This window comes from Thalassophryne amazonica, chromosome 14, assembly GCF_902500255.1.
Source record: "Thalassophryne amazonica chromosome 14, fThaAma1.1, whole genome shotgun sequence".
NCBI classification, from domain to species: Eukaryota; Metazoa; Chordata; class Actinopteri; order Batrachoidiformes; family Batrachoididae; genus Thalassophryne; species Thalassophryne amazonica.
The window spans coordinates 19,601,074-19,621,746 of record NC_047116.1 but is presented as its reverse complement, the minus strand read 5'-3'; the positions used below and the strand labels follow the sequence as shown (position 1 = coordinate 19,621,746).

The 20,673-nt window shown below is 40.5% G+C and overlaps 1 protein-coding gene across 2 annotated transcripts; it reads left to right on the top strand.

The window, feature by feature from the left end:
• Positions 1-4,504: 4,504 nt before the first annotated feature.
• On the top strand, positions 4,505-19,168 carry sik1 (salt-inducible kinase 1). Of its 2 annotated transcripts, XM_034185878.1 has the most exons (14): positions 4,505-4,782; positions 5,365-5,566; positions 5,675-5,791; positions 11,448-11,511; positions 11,611-11,772; positions 12,489-12,613; positions 13,066-13,189; positions 13,461-13,681; positions 14,326-14,475; positions 14,575-14,685; positions 14,835-15,063; positions 15,151-15,405; positions 15,527-15,716; positions 16,609-19,168. In XM_034185878.1, exons 2-14 carry the CDS (start codon positions 5,414-5,416, stop codon positions 17,114-17,116), a joined length of 2,409 nt encoding a protein of 802 aa, XP_034041769.1. In that variant the 5' UTR covers positions 4,505-4,782; positions 5,365-5,413; the 3' UTR covers positions 17,117-19,168. The 2 variants fall into 2 exon arrangements, with proteins under 2 accessions (XP_034041769.1, XP_034041770.1); XM_034185879.1 differs by lacking the exon at positions 4,505-4,782 and having other exon boundaries at positions 5,341-5,566.
• The last annotated feature ends 1,505 nt before the right edge of the window (positions 19,169-20,673 follow it).

Below are 20,673 nucleotides of genomic sequence, written 5' to 3'. Positions count from 1 at the left end.
GATACTTATCACGACACAATCATTGTATATATTATGCAGATTTACCATTTTACCACATAGGGATGTAACGATACGCTAGCTCCATGATTTCTATAAGGATATACCTATGCATATAGAGATACACTAGCTCCACAACACTAATAATGATGCACCTGTTACAGTTTGATACATATCATGATACAATCATTATTTTATTACACAGATTTACAATTTTACTACATAGGGATGTAACGATACACTATTTGTATAAGGATGTACCTATGCATATAGCAATACACTAGCTCCATGATACTTATAAGGATACACCTGTCACAATTTGATACATATTGTGATACAGTCATTGTCTATATTATGCAGATTTACAATATAGTACCACATAAGGGTGTAATGTACACTCGCTCCACGATACATATAAAGATATACATATAACAATATACTAGCTCCACGATACTTATAATGATATACCTATCATGATTCAGTACATATCATGATACATAATTACATCACTGTTCACACTAATTATGTAGAAATTAATCTGTGGTGAATAAACAAATGAATATGAAGCATAAATTGCTATCTTTCATGTTACCTAATTTTTATTTGTATATTTATGATTCATTTATGATTTTTCTGCAAGACATCGTCATTTCTTCCGTGCAGCAATTGACTTTTCATGGTGTCACGATACTCATTTCAAAAAACAATACAATTCAGTATAGGTATCATGATACAGGCTTCACGATTCGAAATGCATCATTGCACTTCTGCTACCATAATATTTGTATTTCATAATCATTTACATAAATGAAGCCCAAGACATATCCAGTCACCTGGAAATGTCTGTGAGTCAATCCCCTCAACTGTCTCAAGAAATCTGCCTGTAAAAGTGATGATTTGCTATAAATTCTTCAAAATGCACAAATAACTGTCATGCATAAATTTTCTAGTTGCATTTGATCAAATCTCACTTCATGAAAGGACTTATTGTTGTTGTTCACTAACCTCAGACATTTTTATAAAATTTTCTGATAATACAAAATTGGTTCACTTGTATTTATTTCTACTAATAGTTCATAGTTTACTGATAATACAAGGATGTAGACAGGGACTGCACAATGTAAAGCAAATCAGAACAGTATGAATTATAATATAATAGCATAATAGAACTAAATGCAATAAAACAAAAGAATATAATATTAGAATAGAACATTGTTAGAATAGAATTTTTAAAAAGTCTTGTCAAAGTAATATTTCTCTTATCTCACTATATGTGTGCATGCAGCATTAAAGATGTATATAACGAGTGCTAAATAAATGCAATCCAAAGCACAAAGTAAAACAATAATGTAAAGAATGAAAAAAAAAAAACAGATTTATGTTAAGGAAAACATAATACAATTTTTTAATAACAGAATATAATATCATTGTGTCTAAAAAAACAACAGAATCTTTAATGAGAGTAAAGAACAGGTTGAGACTAAATGTCTAGCCTGTAGAGGTGGAGATATGCTCTGGAGAGAAGGAGAATGAAAGTCCAAGTAAGACGAAGTACGAGGTCTGTGATGAAAAAAGCGGTCCTTTTTATTTTTTTCAAAAAATAAATGGATTTGATTCATATGTTTTTACGTCAGACAAGCTTGATCCCTCGTGCACATGCGTGAGTTTTTTCACGCGTGTCGGTGACGTCATTCGCCTGTGGGCAGGCCTTGAGTGAGGAGTGCTCCACCCCGCCCGTCGGAATCTCTTTGTCTGAATAGTCGCTGCGGACGGCGCGCGTTGCTTTATCAACATTTTTTCTGGACCTGTGAGGAATATCCGAGTGGACACTATTCGAGAAATTAAGCTGGTTTTCGGTGAAAGGTTTAACGGCTGATGAGAGATTATGGGGTGTTTCTGTCGCTGTAAGGACTTCCCACGGAGCGGGACGTCGCGCAGTGTTTCCAGGCGCCGTCGTCGGCCTGTTTCGACCTGAAAACATCCTAATTTAAGGCTTAATTCACCCAGGATGTCGTGAGAGAACAGAGAAGATTCAGAAGAGGCCGGCATGAGGACTTTATGCGGACATTCCACTGTTTAAGGACATTTTTTAATGAAAGACGTGCGCGCAAATTCGCCGAGTTGTTTCCGTGACGACTTGGCAAATCTGTGCGCCGCGACAGGAAAAACACCTCTGTGTTGAAAACCATTTGTAAAATTCAGGCAGCTTTTGATGGCTTTCAACAAGTGAGTAACTGAGAAATTGTTTAACAGCTTGGGCATGTTCCAACTTGCCTGTTAAGGTTTCCAACGGAGGTGTTTTTCCTGTCGCGACCCCCCGCGGTCGGGTCTGGCCCGACATGCAACTCTGCCCGCACGTTCTTTCATTACAATTTGTCCGTTAACAATGGAATGTCCGAATAAACTCCTCATGCCGACTTCTTCTGAAAGTTCTCTGTTCTCTGACGACTTACTGGGTCAACAGAGCCTGAAATGTGGAAGTTTTCAACTTGAAACGGCGAGACGCTGCCGCCTCGAAGCGCAGATCGCCGTCAGGCACCGTGGGCCGTCCTTAAAGCGACACTACCAGACCAAAATCTCTCATCAGCCGTTAAAATTTTTACCGAAAACCAGCTGAATTTATCGAATGGTGTCCACTCAGTTGTGCCTTACAGTTTTGAAAAAATTTTGATCAAACAAAGCAGCAGTCTCTGAGCCATTCCTAAATAATGAAAAAACAACGAGAGGGTGGGCGACTCCTCACTCAAAGACTGCCCACAGGCGAATGACGTAACCAACAGGCGTGAAAAAACTCTCGCATGCCCACGAGGGTTCAAGCATGTCTGATGTAATCACACGTGATTCAAATCCATATGGTTTTTGAAAAAAATAATAAGGTCCGTTACTTTTATCACAGACCTCGTACATGCGTGTGAATGAGGGGAAGCATGATGGAACAGTGTGATCGCAAGGAGTGGAGGTGGTGACGGTAGATGAATTTAAATACTTGGAGTCAACTATCTAAAGTTATGGAGAGTGTAGTAGAGAGGTGAAGAAGAAAGTGCAGACAGGGTGGAGTGTGTGTGTGTGTGTGGGGGGGGGCAGGTGGCAAGAGTCATTTCCGAGAAAAGTTATCTCTAAAAGTGAAAAGGAAAGTTTACAAGTCGGTAATGAGTAGAGGCGGGCGGATCGATCCTAATATCGATAATATCAATACCAACGCTGGTATTGTTATTGAACAATGCTCGTGTAAAAAGATTGTTAGTAAGTACGTAAGTCCCTTCAGCTGCTCCCTTTGCCCTCGGGGTCACCACAGCAAATCCGAGATGGATCTGCATGTTGAATTGGCATAGGTTTTACGCTGGATGCCCTTCCTGACGCAACTCCACATTACATGGAGAAATGTGGCAGGGGTTGGATTTGAACCCGGAACCTTCTGCACTGAAACCAAGCGCATTAACCACTTGGCCACCACCCCTGCATGTAAAAAGATCGATACTCAAGCTTTTTTTCTCTCCTGCACGCACTGACTGCTGCGCACTGCTCTCTGTCTGTAAGAGCAGCTCTGCGCTGTGTCGCACAACACGGAGCAGCGCACCCTTGTATTGTGGTTTGTCAGCCCTCTACCTCAGGAGATTTTGTTTTAAGTTGTGTTGACTGATGTTTTTTTTTAACAAAAATGTTGATTGTGATAATAAAGTATTTTGTTGTCACGTACAATGTTTGGCGAAATTCTGTCCTAGGTCTTTTAGATCCTTTGGATCTATGAAGCTTAAATATAAAAAGTATCGGTATCGGTATCGGCGATACTGGGCCTGTATTTACTTGGTATCGGATCAACACCAAAATTCCCAGTATTGCCCACCTCTAGTAATGAGATCACATGTTGTTAGAGGTGACAGCGCTAACAAAAAGACACGAGACAGAGCTGAAGACGCTGCGATGGACATGAAGGAATGAATATATCAGAGGGACAGGACAGGTGGGACGGTTTGGAGACAAAGCCAGAGTGGTGAGTTTGAGATATTTGGACATGTGCAAAGGGACCCTGCGGATTTAGGGAAAAGAATGCTGAGGTGGAGCCACCAGGCAGGAGGAGAAGAAGGAGGCTCAAGAGGAGGTTTATGGATCTGCTGAGGAGGGAGGACACGCAGAGAGGACAGGGTGAGATGGAGCCGAGTGGTCCGCTGTGGCGACCCCTAATGGCAGCAGCCGAATTATGATGATGAAGAAAAAGAAGAAGAGATTAGAAGAAGTGAATCGCGGGTTTTGTCGTCTCTTTGTGATTTATCCTCTCTGTGCTGGCGGGCAGGGCGCGAGCGACAGCCTCGGGAGGGGGAAACGTCACGTGATCACACATCTCTTAGGACTGACGTCACCCTTCCACATCTCCAAGCAACCCCTCCATCAGCACTGGCGTCACCGCGCGACCGACACGCGCGGTTGCTGTGCAACCCGTGCCTCGCGCTTATGCCCGGCCTTGCCTCGCACCCTGCTCCGAGCTGTGACGCGCGTGTGACGTTAATGAGGTTGTAGCAGTTGGTTCTGGTGGAGGAGCGGGCAGGAGGAGGAGGAGGAGTTCCCGGGTGAGTGCCGAAGCTCCACATTCCGCCGGAGCGCACAGACACCGAAACACTAGAGCTAAAGTTAGCACGGAGTCGCCGCTCCGCGAAAAGTTACTCCGCGTGTTTTCTGCACTTCTTCTTCCCCCCCTTTTTTTCTTGTGCCGCTTTTTGTGGAATGTTTGGAGTTTGTTTTTATTCTGACAGCTGTGTGAACTGACAGAAGGTCAGTACGAGCTGTGAGGTAAGATTGAAAAAATATTCATTTCACAGCTCAAACTTATTTTTTAATCGTAAAAAAACAACGGATGTGATTATGGTTCATGATTTAGTTATATATATATATATATATATATATATATATATATATATAATTTGTAGGTTTGTGACTGAAAATGTAATAGAATTGTAAAAAAAAAAAAAAAATCCCATTAAAATTTTCCAAGTTGCTAAGATATTTTTTATATATATTTTTTTAATATATTTTTGTGCTGCTGCTTTTTAATTATTTTAATAATTATATTTATTTAGTTTGCTTGATAAATGTTTGTCTGTAAATGAAAAATTGTGAAATTTGCTGACATTTTTTCTAATGGATATGTCCACATTTGACACACAATGCTGTAGTACTTGATTTAAAACAGAAGAGAGTGGAACACTAGAATAGAATGAAAAAGGCATTCAATCACTCCCCTGCTGCTCTATTTTTTAACTAATCAAATATTATTTCAGTGTCACTTGCTCAAATGATGCCATAGCTGGTTTTGCGTTTTGTAGCTAATATCTGTGCACAGTGAAAACATGGAGTGCGTTATTGGCTCTGCAGGCACTATCCTTGAATTACCTCGACGTGAACTGCAGACTGTTGGTGCAGCATGGTGATCATGACCGAGAGCAGCCGAGGGGTCCCGTCCTGCCCTGCACCGGGGAGGCCCCTGCAGGTCGGCTTTTACGAGATCATCCGCACCCTGGGGAAAGGAAACTTTGCAGTAGTGAAACTGGCCAGACATAAAGTCACCAAAACACAGGTGAGCAGCAGCAGCCCTCCTCTGAAAACTATGCTGATTTTTCTATTATAAAGATTTAAACTCTGTAAAATTGATATGCATTACAAAGTAGCCCTTGCTATCTTTCAGGTGGCCATTAAAATCATTGATAAGACCAGGCTGAACCCTTCCAACCTGGAGAAGATTTACAGAGAAGTGCAGATTATGAAGCTGCTCAACCACCCCCATATCATCAAACTCTACCAGGTGTGTGCCACGGCTGGGTGCAAACTCCAACTGCATGCGATTATACATGTGCAGTGCGCTGCATTTGTTATTTGACCCTTTTACGTACATGCCCACTGTCACTGAACACCAACACAGACACGTCTGTGACGGCATCCAGAGAACCTCAGTGACTGCAGGGCCTGGAGAGGGTGCTAAACATTATTTCCCATGAAAATGTTGCAGTTCTTCGATTATTGAGCTGAAACATTTGGCATATTCAGCTCTGCAAATATGCAGATTTGCCTCTTTTTTGTTTTACGTTGTACTAAAGTGAATATTTTTAGGTATTGAAGCACTCATTGGCCAGAGGTTTGGAAACTTTGATGAATATAATTTTTCCATGTTGACGTGTCTTGATAATTATTTATATAATATATATATATATATATATATATATATATATATATATATATATATAGGCTTTATTTAATATGATTAATCATTCTAAGATTTAAGATTTTTGAAGTGTAATCGTTTGTTGGACCCTTTGGTACCTCGGGAGGGTCACATGGATTTTTTAAGATGTTTCTGCTGCCTTTAGTGGTGAAGAAGAACTGTCCTTTGTGCGACTTCTGGCAGAGTTTGTGTACGTGTAACACAGGGTGCCGCCAGGCTCAGTTGGGTGTGTCTCAGAGCAAACAGAACTTCTGTTACCTATGTCACAGAAATGTAAAACGAGCAGTGGTGGGCACACTTCCGATAATCCGATAACATAATTATCGAAGATAATGTTTTCTTTATCAGATTATCTTTTTAGATAACTTTAAAAACCATTATCGGACCATTTATCTTCCAATTAATCTTTGTCCGATAACTTTTAAACCGATAAAGAAAATAAACAAAGCACTCCTGTGATATATTCTCTGCGTTTATAGATGTTGGTTTTATTTGCGTTTGTTAAATTCCACACATTTTAAATGTAGCAGACAGGGATTACTGTATCTGGAATTTTGTTTTCAAGGCCTCTACTGCCATCTACTGGTCAGTAGTGTTCACTAAGCGTGTGGGAACCAGTAGATAGCAGTGTTCTATTTATTTTGACCCCGGTTATGTCAGATGATTGTCAAATCAACTTTTTGGCTTTGCAAATGGCTTTTTTTGTGTGCAATGAATGTATACATTATACAAGTTTCACTTTTTTAATGGAATTACAACCTTATTTTTTTTTTTCAATTTCTCCCATTTTTTGCATCCAGCCTTATTTCCTTTAGAAATTTCCTTGACAGATAATATCAGTCTATTAGGACGTCAGGTTATGTGTTACACATATACATGTGTGTGTATATATTTTCCAACGTATTCCCATTGATGAAACTTTTCATTTTCTGCCTGAAAGCTTATTAGATGAGTGTGTTCAGGGCTCCGTTTGTTTACAAAATACACGTGTTACAGACCTTGAAATCCAACAGCAGGGATTGATATTATCCAAAGATTTATGAACATACAAATTAACGTGCTTACACTTTATCATGATTTTCTCCGTTGTGAGATATAAAAGTGTCTTATCGTAGCGTTCGTGTGTATATGCATTATAACGCAGCGCACGAGCGACGTTACGATATTCTTCAGAACGACAACATACGCAACATGCATCCAGCAGCAGACACGCTGCTGTCATAGACAACTGCCTGTAAAGTTTTTTGGCAAGTTATAACTTTCTAAACAGCGTAATTTGTAATAAAGTCACTTCATTTGTGCGGCTCTTTCGGCGCCATGTTTGTTTTTTCAGAGACAGCAGTAAGTTCCTCCTACCCCTCCAAACGGAGGGATTTGTAGCCCTTCGCCTTCCCCTCCGCCTCACTCCAAAAAGAGGCACTTTTACCCAGAATCCTTTGCGATCTGTCTGTTTGTTACAAAACCTCAGAATTAGTGCATTATTCAACATTAAAAGATATATGTTATATTTTAACTTTGTACAGATGACATAATTGACATTAATGGAGTTATTCTATCGGTATTAATGTTATTTATAATCAAAACCATAAGTCAGCATGACTTTATTTTTCAAGACCTGCGCCTGACCGGATGTCATAATTGATAGAGAGTTGGCTTTATGGCTGCTCTCAAAGTGCCTCTGTGCTGGGAGCTCTGTAGTAAACAAGAGCTTCCAACAGGGGCAGAATGTTGAAAGAAAAGTGTGCTCTCATTGTTGTGGTTTGTTTTTATTATTATTGTGGTTTGTTTTTATTATTATAAGCTATTAAATTTGTTCTACTACTAGTTGTAGATGTGTCAGAAGTAATATTGGAATTTATCAGTTGTCTTTAACTTCCGATACATTTTTGGGTTGTTTATTGTTTTATCTTTATCAAAGATAACTTTTCTGTTTATCTGTAATCAAAGTTAATTTTTTGGTTATTTGTGCCCACCACTGAAAACGAGTCATTTAAGACCTACATTTTGGTAACAGCAGGGGTGTTTGTGTAAGCACAGACATGCAGCTCATGGGTTTTGAAGATTTTTAATATGAAATCCAATTCATAGTTCTGATGTAAAAGGCAGATAAAATCATTTTGCACAGAATGGCCCCTTTTAATAATAAATCTAATCACATTTTCTCACGTGTTTTAAATCCTTGTGAATATGAAGATCTTTAAGTTTTGGTAAGATAGAAAAATAGCATTATAAGATGTCAACTTCGGCTCTTAGAACACCTAAAATGGACTCTTCTCTCTATGCTGTGATATTTTATAGACACACAATTGAGCAGTCGAGAAAATTTCAGATTAATCGCTCACTGTTGAAAGCATTTGGTCATTGGGGCAGCAGCAGTTCTGTTACAGTAAATTAGTTGGCTTCTCCCATTTTTCTCAGGGTCACCACAGCGAGATCCAACCCCAGATCTGCTTTCTAAATGCAGGTCCGATTACTAAATTCTACACTGCTGTGCTGCCGGCAGCAGTTCTAGTTACGAGCGGTAAAAGTAAGAGGCAGTTGTTGTCTTAAGTTGTTTGTAGTGGATTGTGTTAGAATACATTGAATCATGAATACAACACAACAGCTTTAGTGCAAACCCTTTGACCTCTGCGTGTGCGCGTATGTTTGTCTACATGCATGCAAATTGGAAATAGGGAAAATGCGAGTAATGGCGGGTATCAGAAACAATGCATCTCTGTGGTGTTTTCAGTTACATAAAGGGACAGCTGATTGCAGAGATATGAGAAATGGCATAACCAGAGGGCTTATGGGTAGTTTGAAAGTCAAGGCTGATTAGCGTCGGCTAAAGCCAAGTGCAATGTGCCTGTGCTTCACGTGAAGGCGTCACTCTGCAAAGAACTGCTTTGCTCTTAATCAAATTGAAGACTTAGTGCAAAGAATCGGCTTTTTGTCCTCCTCAGCTGGCCTTTTGAGCGACCTGGCACGCGTCTGGCAGCACACATGCAAACAGACGCCCACACAAACAAATGCACAATGCTCTTCTTGGCTGTGGAGTTTTCTGCCCTTTGTTCACTGCTGTAAAGTTGTGCTGCTTTTGAGAATTCATTCATTCCGGATTGAAGTGGCTGAGCTGTGCTTACTGGGAAATCACGTAATGATAAAAAAAAAAAAAAAAAAAGAAAGAAAGTTGTCATGTTGTTCCCTGGAAGCAGGTGTTCTTGTGGAGCTTAGAAACAGTGTCAGAATAATTAGCGGTGCAATAATTGAGCTGTGGATACACAATTAAAATGTGATGATGCTGTGATTATTAGTGCTTCATGCATTATTTAATCACTTTTCGAGCTGCAGTGATTAAAATCTTCATCATTTTATTTATTTAGTAGTAAGTTCTGCATAAGCATTTAATTAATTTATCAAAGAAAAATGTCTCATTCTTCAGTATCATTGGTTTTAAATATTATGAGCAAACGTTCACCAAAAATATAACTTCATACTGTGTAAATAATGAAAAACTACCACATAAAATGCATCACTGCTTTTCCATTTTAAAATATATAACTAAATTAGGTGGTCTGCTATAGTTTATTTCTTTTTGTTAAAAGGATTCTGTTGATTTAGATTTTAATTATTAAGTGATCACTAGCAAACAGCTTTGTGTTATCACGTACTATGCAAAAAAAAATCTTTTTTTTTTTTTATTTGAAAATGAGGCTTGAAATGTGATAACAGGTGCTTCGGTTTCATAGAGTTAAAAACTAATTAAAAGAGTTGATTCAAGATTGAAATGAAACACAACTTAAAACAGCTGCTTCAGAGAAAGACAAATTTCAAAGTGAACAGGGTTATATCCCACTATCCACTGCCACCCCGGACAATGAATTTCTGGCTATGTCCACGCTGATTCTGCTCCATGTCCAGCTTCACTGTGTACTGGCCGATTAGCAGTTTGGTGCATCCACTAATATTCACAGCAGAATTGCGGAAGAGATCAAGTCTTTCTTTTCGCTTCTCAGGTCACAGCAGCAGTTCTGGCATGAATCCGCCAAATACTTGTGTGCTATTAATTATTAAACCTCTCCCTGCAACCTATGCATATTACATCCCAATTTAAATTGAAAATGTCAGTTTTGTGTAATGTAATCTAGCTAATGGAACTGGATAAAGCTGCCTTGTGTGTCATATTTAGCCAACACATCGAGACCTCTGGCCCGATGATAAGCTGCTGCTTCCGTTCTCTTACTGCTCTTGTGAAAAAAAAAAAAAATCCTTCCCTGGAATCAGTATCACAAAAACCTCTTCTTGTGACCTTTTATCCTTGTCCCTTTATTTTCAGCGTGGCGTGGCAGGAGGCAGGGGGATCTTAGTGTGCATGTTCTGGAGCGGTGACATCAGCTGCACCTGAAGGTGACAGAGCCCCAGAGAGCTGCCCTGCCTCCCCGCTTGGAAGCATCTGTGCTTCCTTCGTGGTTGTCCACCTTAAAGGCTAGCTTGCTTTCCTAAAAGGCTGCAGAGTGAAATAAATAAATTAAGCCCTGCCACTCGGTGGAATCTTGTGACATTTAATTCTGAGTTGGCCGGCTGCATTACGCAGACAGGGCTTTGCCATCTGATGAAAATTGCTTTGTTGTGCAACCTTTCCGCTCAAATACTCCGCCCCAGAGGGCTCTCTGGAGAAATGGAAGGTTTCTATGAGCTCCAGGAAGAGAATGGGAATGACGTGTTTCCGTCCTACATAGTGTGCTATCTGCTTGCACTTGTGCGTTCGATGCACAATACAGGATACATGTGAACATCCTGTGCATATCCCTGAAATAAAGACACGTACGGCAGCGTGAAACACAACACTGCTGACTGCTTTTCCAGCCTGACTGGAAACATTAAGGATGTGTGTGTGATTGTGTACATTTATTTACATTTCTTTTTCTTTTTTTGGGTGTCCATGAATATGAATTCATTCAGGAAGCCAGTGGACAAAGAGGGTGTTGGTATTTTCTGCACGTAAATCTATGCATGAGTGTGTACACACACGTTTCTACAGTAACCATGGAACAAGCACATAGAGAAGCATGACCAGGGGAATATTTGTGGTCCAAATTTGTCCCAAATGCCACAAGCTGGCAGCACTGAAGGACTTGGAGCAGATTTTACTCTTAAAATTCATTCTTCGTCATCACCAGCTGTTAGTGGCCAGTGACCCATTTGTCTTTGACTCCTTTTTTCATGCTTCCTCTTTCTCCAACTTGTCTTTTTCTTTTAGGTCATGGAGACCAAAGATATGCTATACATTGTGACAGAATATGCAAAGAATGGAGAGATGTTTGGTGAGTTCATCTTGGAAAAAAAACAAACAAAAAAGCCACTAAACTTTACCCACTGTCTCCAGTCTGGATATGATGGAAAAATATCCTCCCTCCTTCCAGACTACCTGACCTCAAACGGTCGTATGAGTGAAGACGAGGCACGAAAGAAATTCTGGCAGATTCTGACAGCGGTGGACTACTGCCATCGACACCACATCGTTCACCGTGACCTAAAAACGGAGAATCTGTTGCTGGACGCCAACATGAATATCAAACTGGCCGGTACGTCTGTATGTCTTTTTAGTGGAAGGAGAAGGTGTTACGCAATGTGAAGCAGAATGTTTTTCTGGAAGGAAAGGTTGCGTAAAGCAAGTCACAGTCAGTGAATTTGTTGACATTTGAAAGGCTTCATTTCCTGCATGTTTTTCCACTTCGTCTAAAGAAGTATTTTTGTTTTGTGATTTTCAACTGTTTCTTGTTAAGGTGTCACTAATTAAGAGCTGCTGTGTCACTTTGTTTATTAAGACCAGTGTACACCACACAGTACATTTTGCAGTGTTAAATTAAGATTGACATAAGTGTGTATGGTCCCATTCAAAATAGTGTTGAATCAACTCCATTAGAGTGTTCAATCAAGCTTATCAGCACTAATAGTGTACAATTATGCTGTTACAGAGTTGAGTTAATCCTGTTTTGAATGGGACCATTTAAAAGACAGCAGCATTTACTGTACTGGGGGAATTAGTGTGGCTCACAATTACTGTGGTATGAGGAAATAGGATTACTTAAGTTTCAGAGCTGAGCAGAACAACTCGTGTTTTGTGTGTGAGCCGAAAGGTAACGTTCTTTCACGTGATATGACACAGCACCTCTCTGAATGTACTGTTGAAAATTATGCAAGAGATGGAGTGCAAAAAAAAACATAGAGTATATTCCAGCACTCTGAGTAAGTCATGCTGGATTGCAGAATGAAAGAGAATTTTTTTGTTGTTGTTTAGACTTTGGGTTTGGAAACTTCTACAATGCAGGAGAGCCATTGTCCACGTGGTGTGGCAGTCCACCGTATGCAGCCCCTGAGGTTTTTGAAGGAAAGGAGTACGAGGGCCCTCAGCTGGACATTTGGGTAAACTCACTCATTGAAAATACTGACGTGTTCAAGCGTTATTTTTCATAACGGAGCAGGCTTGGAGTACTTGATTCTGTGACTCAAATTTTTGTTCTTCATGACTTGTGACTGATCTTGAACTTCAGTATTGGTGACTCTGACTTAAACTCAGACTTGAGGATTGACTGCATTCGCACTACGAAGTTGGACCCGAGGATTATGATTTTTTTTTTTAAATAACAGGCCATAATAATTTGGCACAAGATATTGACAGTTATAGTCATTTTAATACTGTAACGTGGAGTCAACGCTGATTCAACTTGGACTCTTCTTTAGTGACTTTGACGTAGACTCCAATTTAAACAATGGGGACTCAGGATTCGACTTGACTCCAGATTTAGCGACTTGACTACAGCGTTGCAAATTAATACATAATATCAACGCTCACCTTTATGACATTTTCTCCGCAGAGTCTTGGTGTGGTTCTCTATGTTCTTGTCTGTGGGTCTCTTCCATTTGATGGGCCCAGTTTGCCTGCACTCAGACAGAGAGTCACCGAAGGACGCTTCAGAATCCCTTTCTTCATGTCTCAAGGTATTCATTGCTATGGAAACAAATCATAAACATCAATATGAAGTATGACCTTCTTTTAACCCTTAAAAACGGCAGAGGTTGGAGGGACAATAAAATGCTTTCTTTCCATGAAGTTTATTGCAGGATCTATAATCAAAAATATTTGTGAATTTTGGTTTTGACTACCAACAGGCTCCAGTTTATGCTAGAACGTCTGTCACTTGCAGCCTTTAAGAGCTAAACTTCTGCACATAATCCAAGACTCATCTAGTGTGTTTTTTTAATCTACTAGACTGTGAAAACCTGATACGTAAAATGCTCGTAGTGGACCCAGCCAAGAGGATCAGCATAGCTCAGATCAAGCAACATCGCTGGATGCTGGCAGACCCAACAGCCCCCCATCAGACCCTGAGCCATTCCATGACTGAGTACAACTCAAACCTGGGGGACTACAGCGAGCCAGTGCTGGGCATCATGAACACGCTGGGTATTGATCGGCAGAGGACTATTGAGGTGACTGCCTGACACTAAAATTAACGTGTTTTTAAATTGTTTGTTACATTGATCATCATATATGTGAGTAGCAGATTTTTAGAAGATTGTCTCCAAGTTGGACAGTGAAACGATGGGGCTAAAGACAGATTGTGGCATCTTGTGTCACATTAACTTAAGAATTTTTGAGTAAAATGTAGTGTGGATTTCTAGATACCACAAAGCTTACTGCTCATTTTATAACAGGAATCAGCAAGCTTCTGTTTTTAAACCTGAGAGATTGCTGAGTGTTGCAAAGTCGCCATTCGTAAAGATTCTATTTAACGAAGGTGGCTAGAACAGCTGCTTTCTTAAATCTTGATTTTAATTGTTGCAGAGCTCTCAAGTTGAGATACGCTCAAGAGTAATTTTGCGCTGAATCTCATCTTGCAGGTCATAGTGGCAAAATGTTTCAGAATGTCATGCATTAGTATGAGAGTGTGACAACATGTTGAATCTCACTCCAAATGCATGAGACCTGACAGGACCGCTTTTAAGCATGAGTCTCTCTCCAAATGAGTGAGTCTTGAGAGCTCTGTAATGTTGACTACATCACTGGTATAAAGATGGCTAAAAGCTTGTATTATGAGCTACAGAGGTACTAATCTGGGGATGATTTCCCTCAGTCTCTGCAGAGCAGCAGCTACAATCACTTCTCTGCGATCTACTATCTGCTGCTGGAGAGAGTGAGGGAGCATCGCAGTCAGCAGCTGAGCCGGCAGTGTGGAACTTGGAGCCAGAGACCAAGGAGCACCTCAGATAGCACTGCCCAGGAGGTGAGTGGTCACACTGGGTGGAACCAAGATAAACTTTGTTATAGAACCCTTTCTTGGCAATCTGGAGCTAATTGAAGATCACTTTCTGCTTGTCTCTAGGTGATCATGGAGTGCACGGAAAGCTTTAGATCCTCAGCATTTCCTGTTCCAGCCAAAAACACTCCTACACACTACTCTGAGATGGATTGTGACCAGGGCGGATTATTTCAGGTAAACATTTTAATAACACTTGACAGTCCTCAGCACCTCATTATTGGATCAGCAGGTGGGGCAGAAGCAACGCTGCATATGTTCACTCCTTCGTGCCAGCCTTCTGTCAGTCAGCGGGCACTGATTAGTCCTCCTCTCACTCTGTGCAGCGTGAGGTGTTTACTGTGGAGTCCAGCCTCAACAGGCTGCTGTGGAACCGCTCCATTTCACCCAACAGCCTGCTGGAGACAAGCATCAGTGAAGAGGTTCGACACAGGGACCAGGAGGAAGAGGAGGAGGCGACGCAAGCGGTCGGGCCTCTGCTGCCTCCCACCACCACCTCTCGCAGACACACTCTGGCTGAAGTATCTGCTCGTTTGCACCAGTGCCACCCGCCATGTTAGTACTGCATACAATAACAAGGCAGCATGTGCTTGTCTGTGAACTCAGTAGCTCAAGTCAACCTCATATCCTGTCCTTCTGCAGGTATTGTGGTTAGTCCCTCAGACGGTGCTTCTTCGGATGGCTGTCTGAAGTCCTCATCTAGCCCCAACCCCTCCGTGCAGGTCGCTGTGGGTGACATGTCAGCCATTCTGGCCTCTGGAACTGAAGCCGGAGCCCAGGTTCCTGCAGGAGGTCCCCTGGTGTTCTCCTCACACCTGTTGCCACAGGCTCAGGGCAGCCTGCCTTCTCCCAGCTTCCAGGAGGGTCGCAGAGCCTCTGACACTTCCCTTACACAAGGTACGGGAGAACCAACAAATGTAATTTAGCCACTACAATCAGGAGGGTCTTTTTCAGTATGTCTGTTGCATTACCACCATAGGATCAAAGACATATTGTCTGATGATTTTCTCATCTGCAGGACTCAAAGCCTTCCGCCAGCAACTGAGGAAAAACACACGAACAAAAGGGCTTCTGGGATTAAATAAGATCAAGGGTCTGGCAAGACAGGTTGTCCCTCCACCCTCCTGTAACCGTGGCAGCCGTGGGTCACTTGGTCCAACTCTTTCTGAGCACCGCAGCATGCTGGAGGAGGTGCTGCACCAGCAGCGGTGAGGCAAACCACCAGCACCAGCATGCAGTCTACACTGTTATTATATTACACACATGCATCAGGGAGACGCGATAGTTAGCCGTTTTAACCTGAGTATTAGGTTGACCAGATTCAGGTTATACATAATCACTCACAAATTCTAATAAATCAGTCAGGGTCAGTCAAGATGTCTCCAAGTATATTTTGAGTAACGGTGATACCTAAATGACTTCTGTGAAGAATTTAAGAGCATTATCTTCAAATCATCTCTGACCATCCAACAAGTTCATTGCAGATTATTTTTTTAAGTGTTGTTTTATTTATTTTTGATATATAAAAAATATGACTAGCTTAAAATAAAGTGCCAAAATCGTTCCTACAAGTTAAAATAAAGTAAACAATATTCCAAATTCATGCAGTAAGTGATATTACTGGAGATTTTGATGCTAACTGTAATTAGCCTCTTGTTAACTTTGTGCACACCCACTGATACTAAAAATGTACATGCCATTAAAATGTATAATAATTTATAGATCCATTATGTGGAAAATGAAGCTTATGTTCATTCACTGCCAATTGATTTGTGTGTTTTTTTAGTCGCTTTCAAGTTCAAAACAATGTCAGCGCAACGTCAACTGATACTGCAAAATCTAACTGTACAGGAAGGATTTTGTGAACTGGGTTATGAGATGTCTGAAGGGATCATATTTATTTGAGTTGTCATGATTTAATTCCAGATGTCTGAAACCATCATTCAGGATACGTGATGGAGTATAGTATCTGTGACATCATCAGTCTGGAATTTTCACCACTCAAAATCTGTTTTGATAAATTAGAGATTCTAAATCTCAGGTTGTCTTAATTATTTTCATGACATGATTAAAACTCAGTGTTTTCCTTTTCGGTTTTAGGATGCTTCAGATCCAGCACCAGGCTCAGACTCAGGTCCAAGCCCCTCAGACTGCACCTACCCAGAATCCTCTGCTGTTTTTGGCTCAGCAGCAGAAGCAGCAGCAGCAGCAGCCACAATCTCCTCCAGCTGCTACTGTCTTTGCTTCTTCACCCATGTTTGACACCCCCAACCCTTCCATTTTACACTGCAAGCACTCAATGCCGCTGCAGCACGGCCCGTGGCAACAAACCCTGGAGGCTCCCACATCATTGTCCTCCTCGTCTTGCTACTCCGCCAGTCTCTCCCCTGTGGCCTCCGCTGCTTACCTTCTCGAGGCTCGTCTGCACATCAGCCAACAGCCTCACACCAACTTCCAGCATCAGGTTCAGGCGGTGATGCCAAGCACCTTCCCCGTCACATCCAAACCTGCAGTGTGGAGCATGGGCTCAGCCTCCGGCACGGACCCGAACATGCAGGAGCCGAACCTGACTGGACAGAAGCTCAGCAACTGTGTGATGGTGAAGTAAGAGATCGGCCGTCCACACAGTCCAAGATTTGTTTGCTCCATGGTAGATGCAGCTGACAATACAGGGGGCAAAAAGTTCATGCACATGGGGTACACATGTAGTAATGTGACGTTGTTATCTTATAAGCTAAAGACAAAGCAATAAGCAGACTCTGGACAAAGTGCTGAATCCGTATCAAACCAACAGGAAAGCAATAATACAGTAAGCTGGGCAGTGTCTCTGATTTGACTCCAGCAAGACTGGCATCATGCGCCCATGAAAGTCATGGACTAACTTGAACGAAATGTGAACTGACCTTCGACAATCAGAGATGACAGAGTTCCAGAAATGATGAGATTTTTAGGAAACTGCAATTTATTTAGGACATTGATATGTCGACATGGCGCGTTTGATTATTGACAGGCTGAATTGAAGAAAATGCTAACCATGGGTGATGCTAACCATGCGTGACGCTTACGGCAGTTAACACTGTGGGTTAACATCATCATTAATGCTATGGTTAGCTGTGAGCATCATCCACAGATGTAACATAGTTCGGTAAAATTAGCGCTATGCTGCTGTGTTTTGAAAAGCTTAATTTCTGAACAACACAGTAAGATTCATGTCTCACGTTTCTGATTCTGTCAGTGATCAATTTGAGTTTGTCATTTTTATTTTGTCAATGTTCTGTGCTTTTTCCACCTCACTGGCAAAAAGACCAAAGTTCTTTCTTTTCTTTGTTGTTTTGTTTTTAACCTCCCCAACATTGTCTGCCTTTGTAAACAGATGTGACTCTGTAGCAGTCTGATGAACATGCAGTGTATATATAGCACGCTAAGCTTACAGACAGCAACTGAAGTTCATTTAGTATTGAAACTGTGATTTTCTGAGCTAGAAGATGCTGAAGCAAATGCTGCTTTTACCTCAAACTGCGATAAGACTGCTACATCCTCATGAAAGCACAGTCGGTACATCATCACAAATGGATGCTTTATTTGTGTAGGGCCTTGTTTTCTCATCCCCCTTATTAGTCAGGTAGCAAGTCAAAAAGTTAACAACTCCATCAAAGACTGTCAAAACACACTAAAACCATTTAAAAGTAGTACAGAATAGTTTTTGGTATTTTTCCATTACCATAATGCAATGGGTTGTTCCTTACAGTCCACGCATGAAAAATCATTGTAAGAGTTCCCATTTGTTCACTGATCTTTGGACTCCAAGTTATTTGAGCAAAAAGGCAATTTAAAAGGATTTGTTGACAGTTGCAGTTTGTCTTGCAGCAGGTCCCCTGAAGATTTGGCGGTCTTAAGGTCGACATGTTCATGAAAGACCTTGTAATATTAGCATTAAAAATGTGAACCTACATATATCAGTGGATAGACACGATCAACTGGAACTCTTCCAATGTTTTTGCACCCATCTGCTGTACTGTAGACTACACTGCATTAAAGGAAATGATAAAACACCAAACAGAAGGAGGATTTATAGTGTTAGTTTCTCATATGGGCACAAACAAAACTGTGGGAACAGTGCAATATTTCACATTGAAATATGTAGGAAAGGTGAGGTTTAGTATCTCTATAGGATTGTTAATATGGTACATACACATTTATGTAATTTTTTTAAAATATATTTTTCTTTTTTCCTTTTTACACCATTGTTTGTGCTCGCTATCAGCTAGCTGCACAGAGCAGCTGCTGGTTAGCACTATGTAAAATAAACACTTGATACTGTAGAAATGGAGAAGAAAAACATTTCAAAATGCTGTTTCTTCACACTGCATGCTTATAGCTTAATCAATTTGGGTTTTACCAAAGAGTGAACAGTACAAGAGAAGCAGATACACTACTGATTTTTAGCTTTGAATGCGGTTTCAAAATGTAGCATGGTGGCTAGCTAGCATCCTTAGCTTCCGCTGTGAGAAAACTCCATTTGCCACCGACTGCTGATGCTAATAACTTGTGTTGTAATAACTAGCTGTTACCTATCAACCATGGTGGTATTCATTTTTGTACTTTTCTAAGAAAATAAAAATTAAAGAAGAGTAAACAAAATACAGGAAACATAGCAATACCATGTTGTGCTGGAAGTAGAACTTTGTCCACTAGTGGCTAGAAACAGATTGTAATCGCCTGAATGATTTGCGCAATTGGGAATCTGTGACATGGAACACGGAATATTCTCGTCTTTTTATCGTATCAGTGAGATGTCCAATGATTTTGAAAAAGGCAATAGAGGAACAGTATTTTTTTTCAAAACTATTTTACTTCAGAACATGCAGTGTTGATCTTTCAACATTTTCAGCTGAGTGCACACACTAACAACACTTGTGCCTTTTTTGGAACAAAATTCTACAATTGGATGTCTCCAATCTCCAATCGGTACACTGAAGAAAGGAAAATGGATGTTTCATTACTGGCCCCTGTTGACTTTTTAAATTATGTAGGAAAAAAAAAGCAACAATTTGCACTTTATTCATGTGTCTCATGACTGATCTTTAAGCCTTTTTTTGTAGCTAGGGGTCACAAAATGTCACAAAAATACTGAAACACTAAATCTCTTGATGCAAATCTTAAGGTAACCCTTTTGATAAACTTTGAATATGATGTCTTTTTTCCTGATTTGTTACTTGACTGTGAGCAAATGCATGTCTGCATGTGTGAGAGAGCAAGAGTTGTAAGAGGAGAGAATGATAATTCAAGAAATATTATTTATGTGAATATTTATTTCAATAAAGTTCACGTCCTAAAATTTCTGTGGTCTGGATTCTTCCCCAGAGTTGACTATTTTATTCTCAATTTTTTTCAACTCCTCAAATGCACACTTATTCATGTTTACAATTGAATATGTTCAATCACGAATGCAAATTAAATACTGGTTCAAATCTATAATACTCTGGTTGCAGACTGTAAGTAATAAACAGTAGGGAAACTACCCTGAGACTGTCACCAACGTAAAGGTTGTTCTTGAAACAGCAGGAAAGAAAAAAAAAAAAAAAAAAAGATTTGGAATCTGACCAGGATCAAGTTTTAAATCAACTCTTTCCTGACCTGAAAATCTGTACCAAACATTTAAAATTATTGTGTACACAGGCAAAGACAGACGGGGATGATCACATCACCTCTGTCTACTGCTCCATCCAGAGATGGGTGTGGTGTCTGTTTCTGAGATCCTCCTGTCCTGTGCACTGGCAACATTTCCTGTATATTCGTTTTTGTGAATTGTTTTGTAAATTGTGTCTGTAGCATGGCCCAAGCAGAGGGTCACCCCTTTGAGTCTGGTCTGCTTGAGGTTTCTTCCTCAGAGGGAGTTTTTCCTTACCACTGTTGCCTGTGTGCTTGCTCTAGGGGTTGGTAATGTTAGGCCTTATTTGTGTGAAGCGCCTTGAGGCAACTTTGTTGTGATTTGGCGCTATATAAATGAAAATAAATTGAAATTGAAATTGGCTGGCAGCATTGATAGTTATAGTGTAACATGAACATGTTAATACACAGTGGATCATTAATCATCCAACCGATATTTATTTATCAAATGGTATTTTGATGATCATAAAACCATTAAAAATGATAAACGGAACA

What these genes read in the sequence shown, in the direction of transcription:
- sik1 (XM_034185878.1), top strand. Translation starts at nt 5,414, where the DNA reads ATGGTGATCATGACCGAGAGCAGCCGAGGGGTCCCGTCCTGCCCTGCA. An exon ending in AAAGAATGGAGAGATGTTTG is followed by an intron (nt 11,512 to 11,610) that starts GTGAGTTCATCT and finishes CCCTCCTTCCAG; the next exon opens with ACTACCTGACCTCAAACGGT. An exon ending in CAGATAGCACTGCCCAGGAG is followed by an intron (nt 14,476 to 14,574) that starts GTGAGTGGTCAC and finishes GCTTGTCTCTAG; the next exon opens with GTGATCATGGAGTGCACGGA.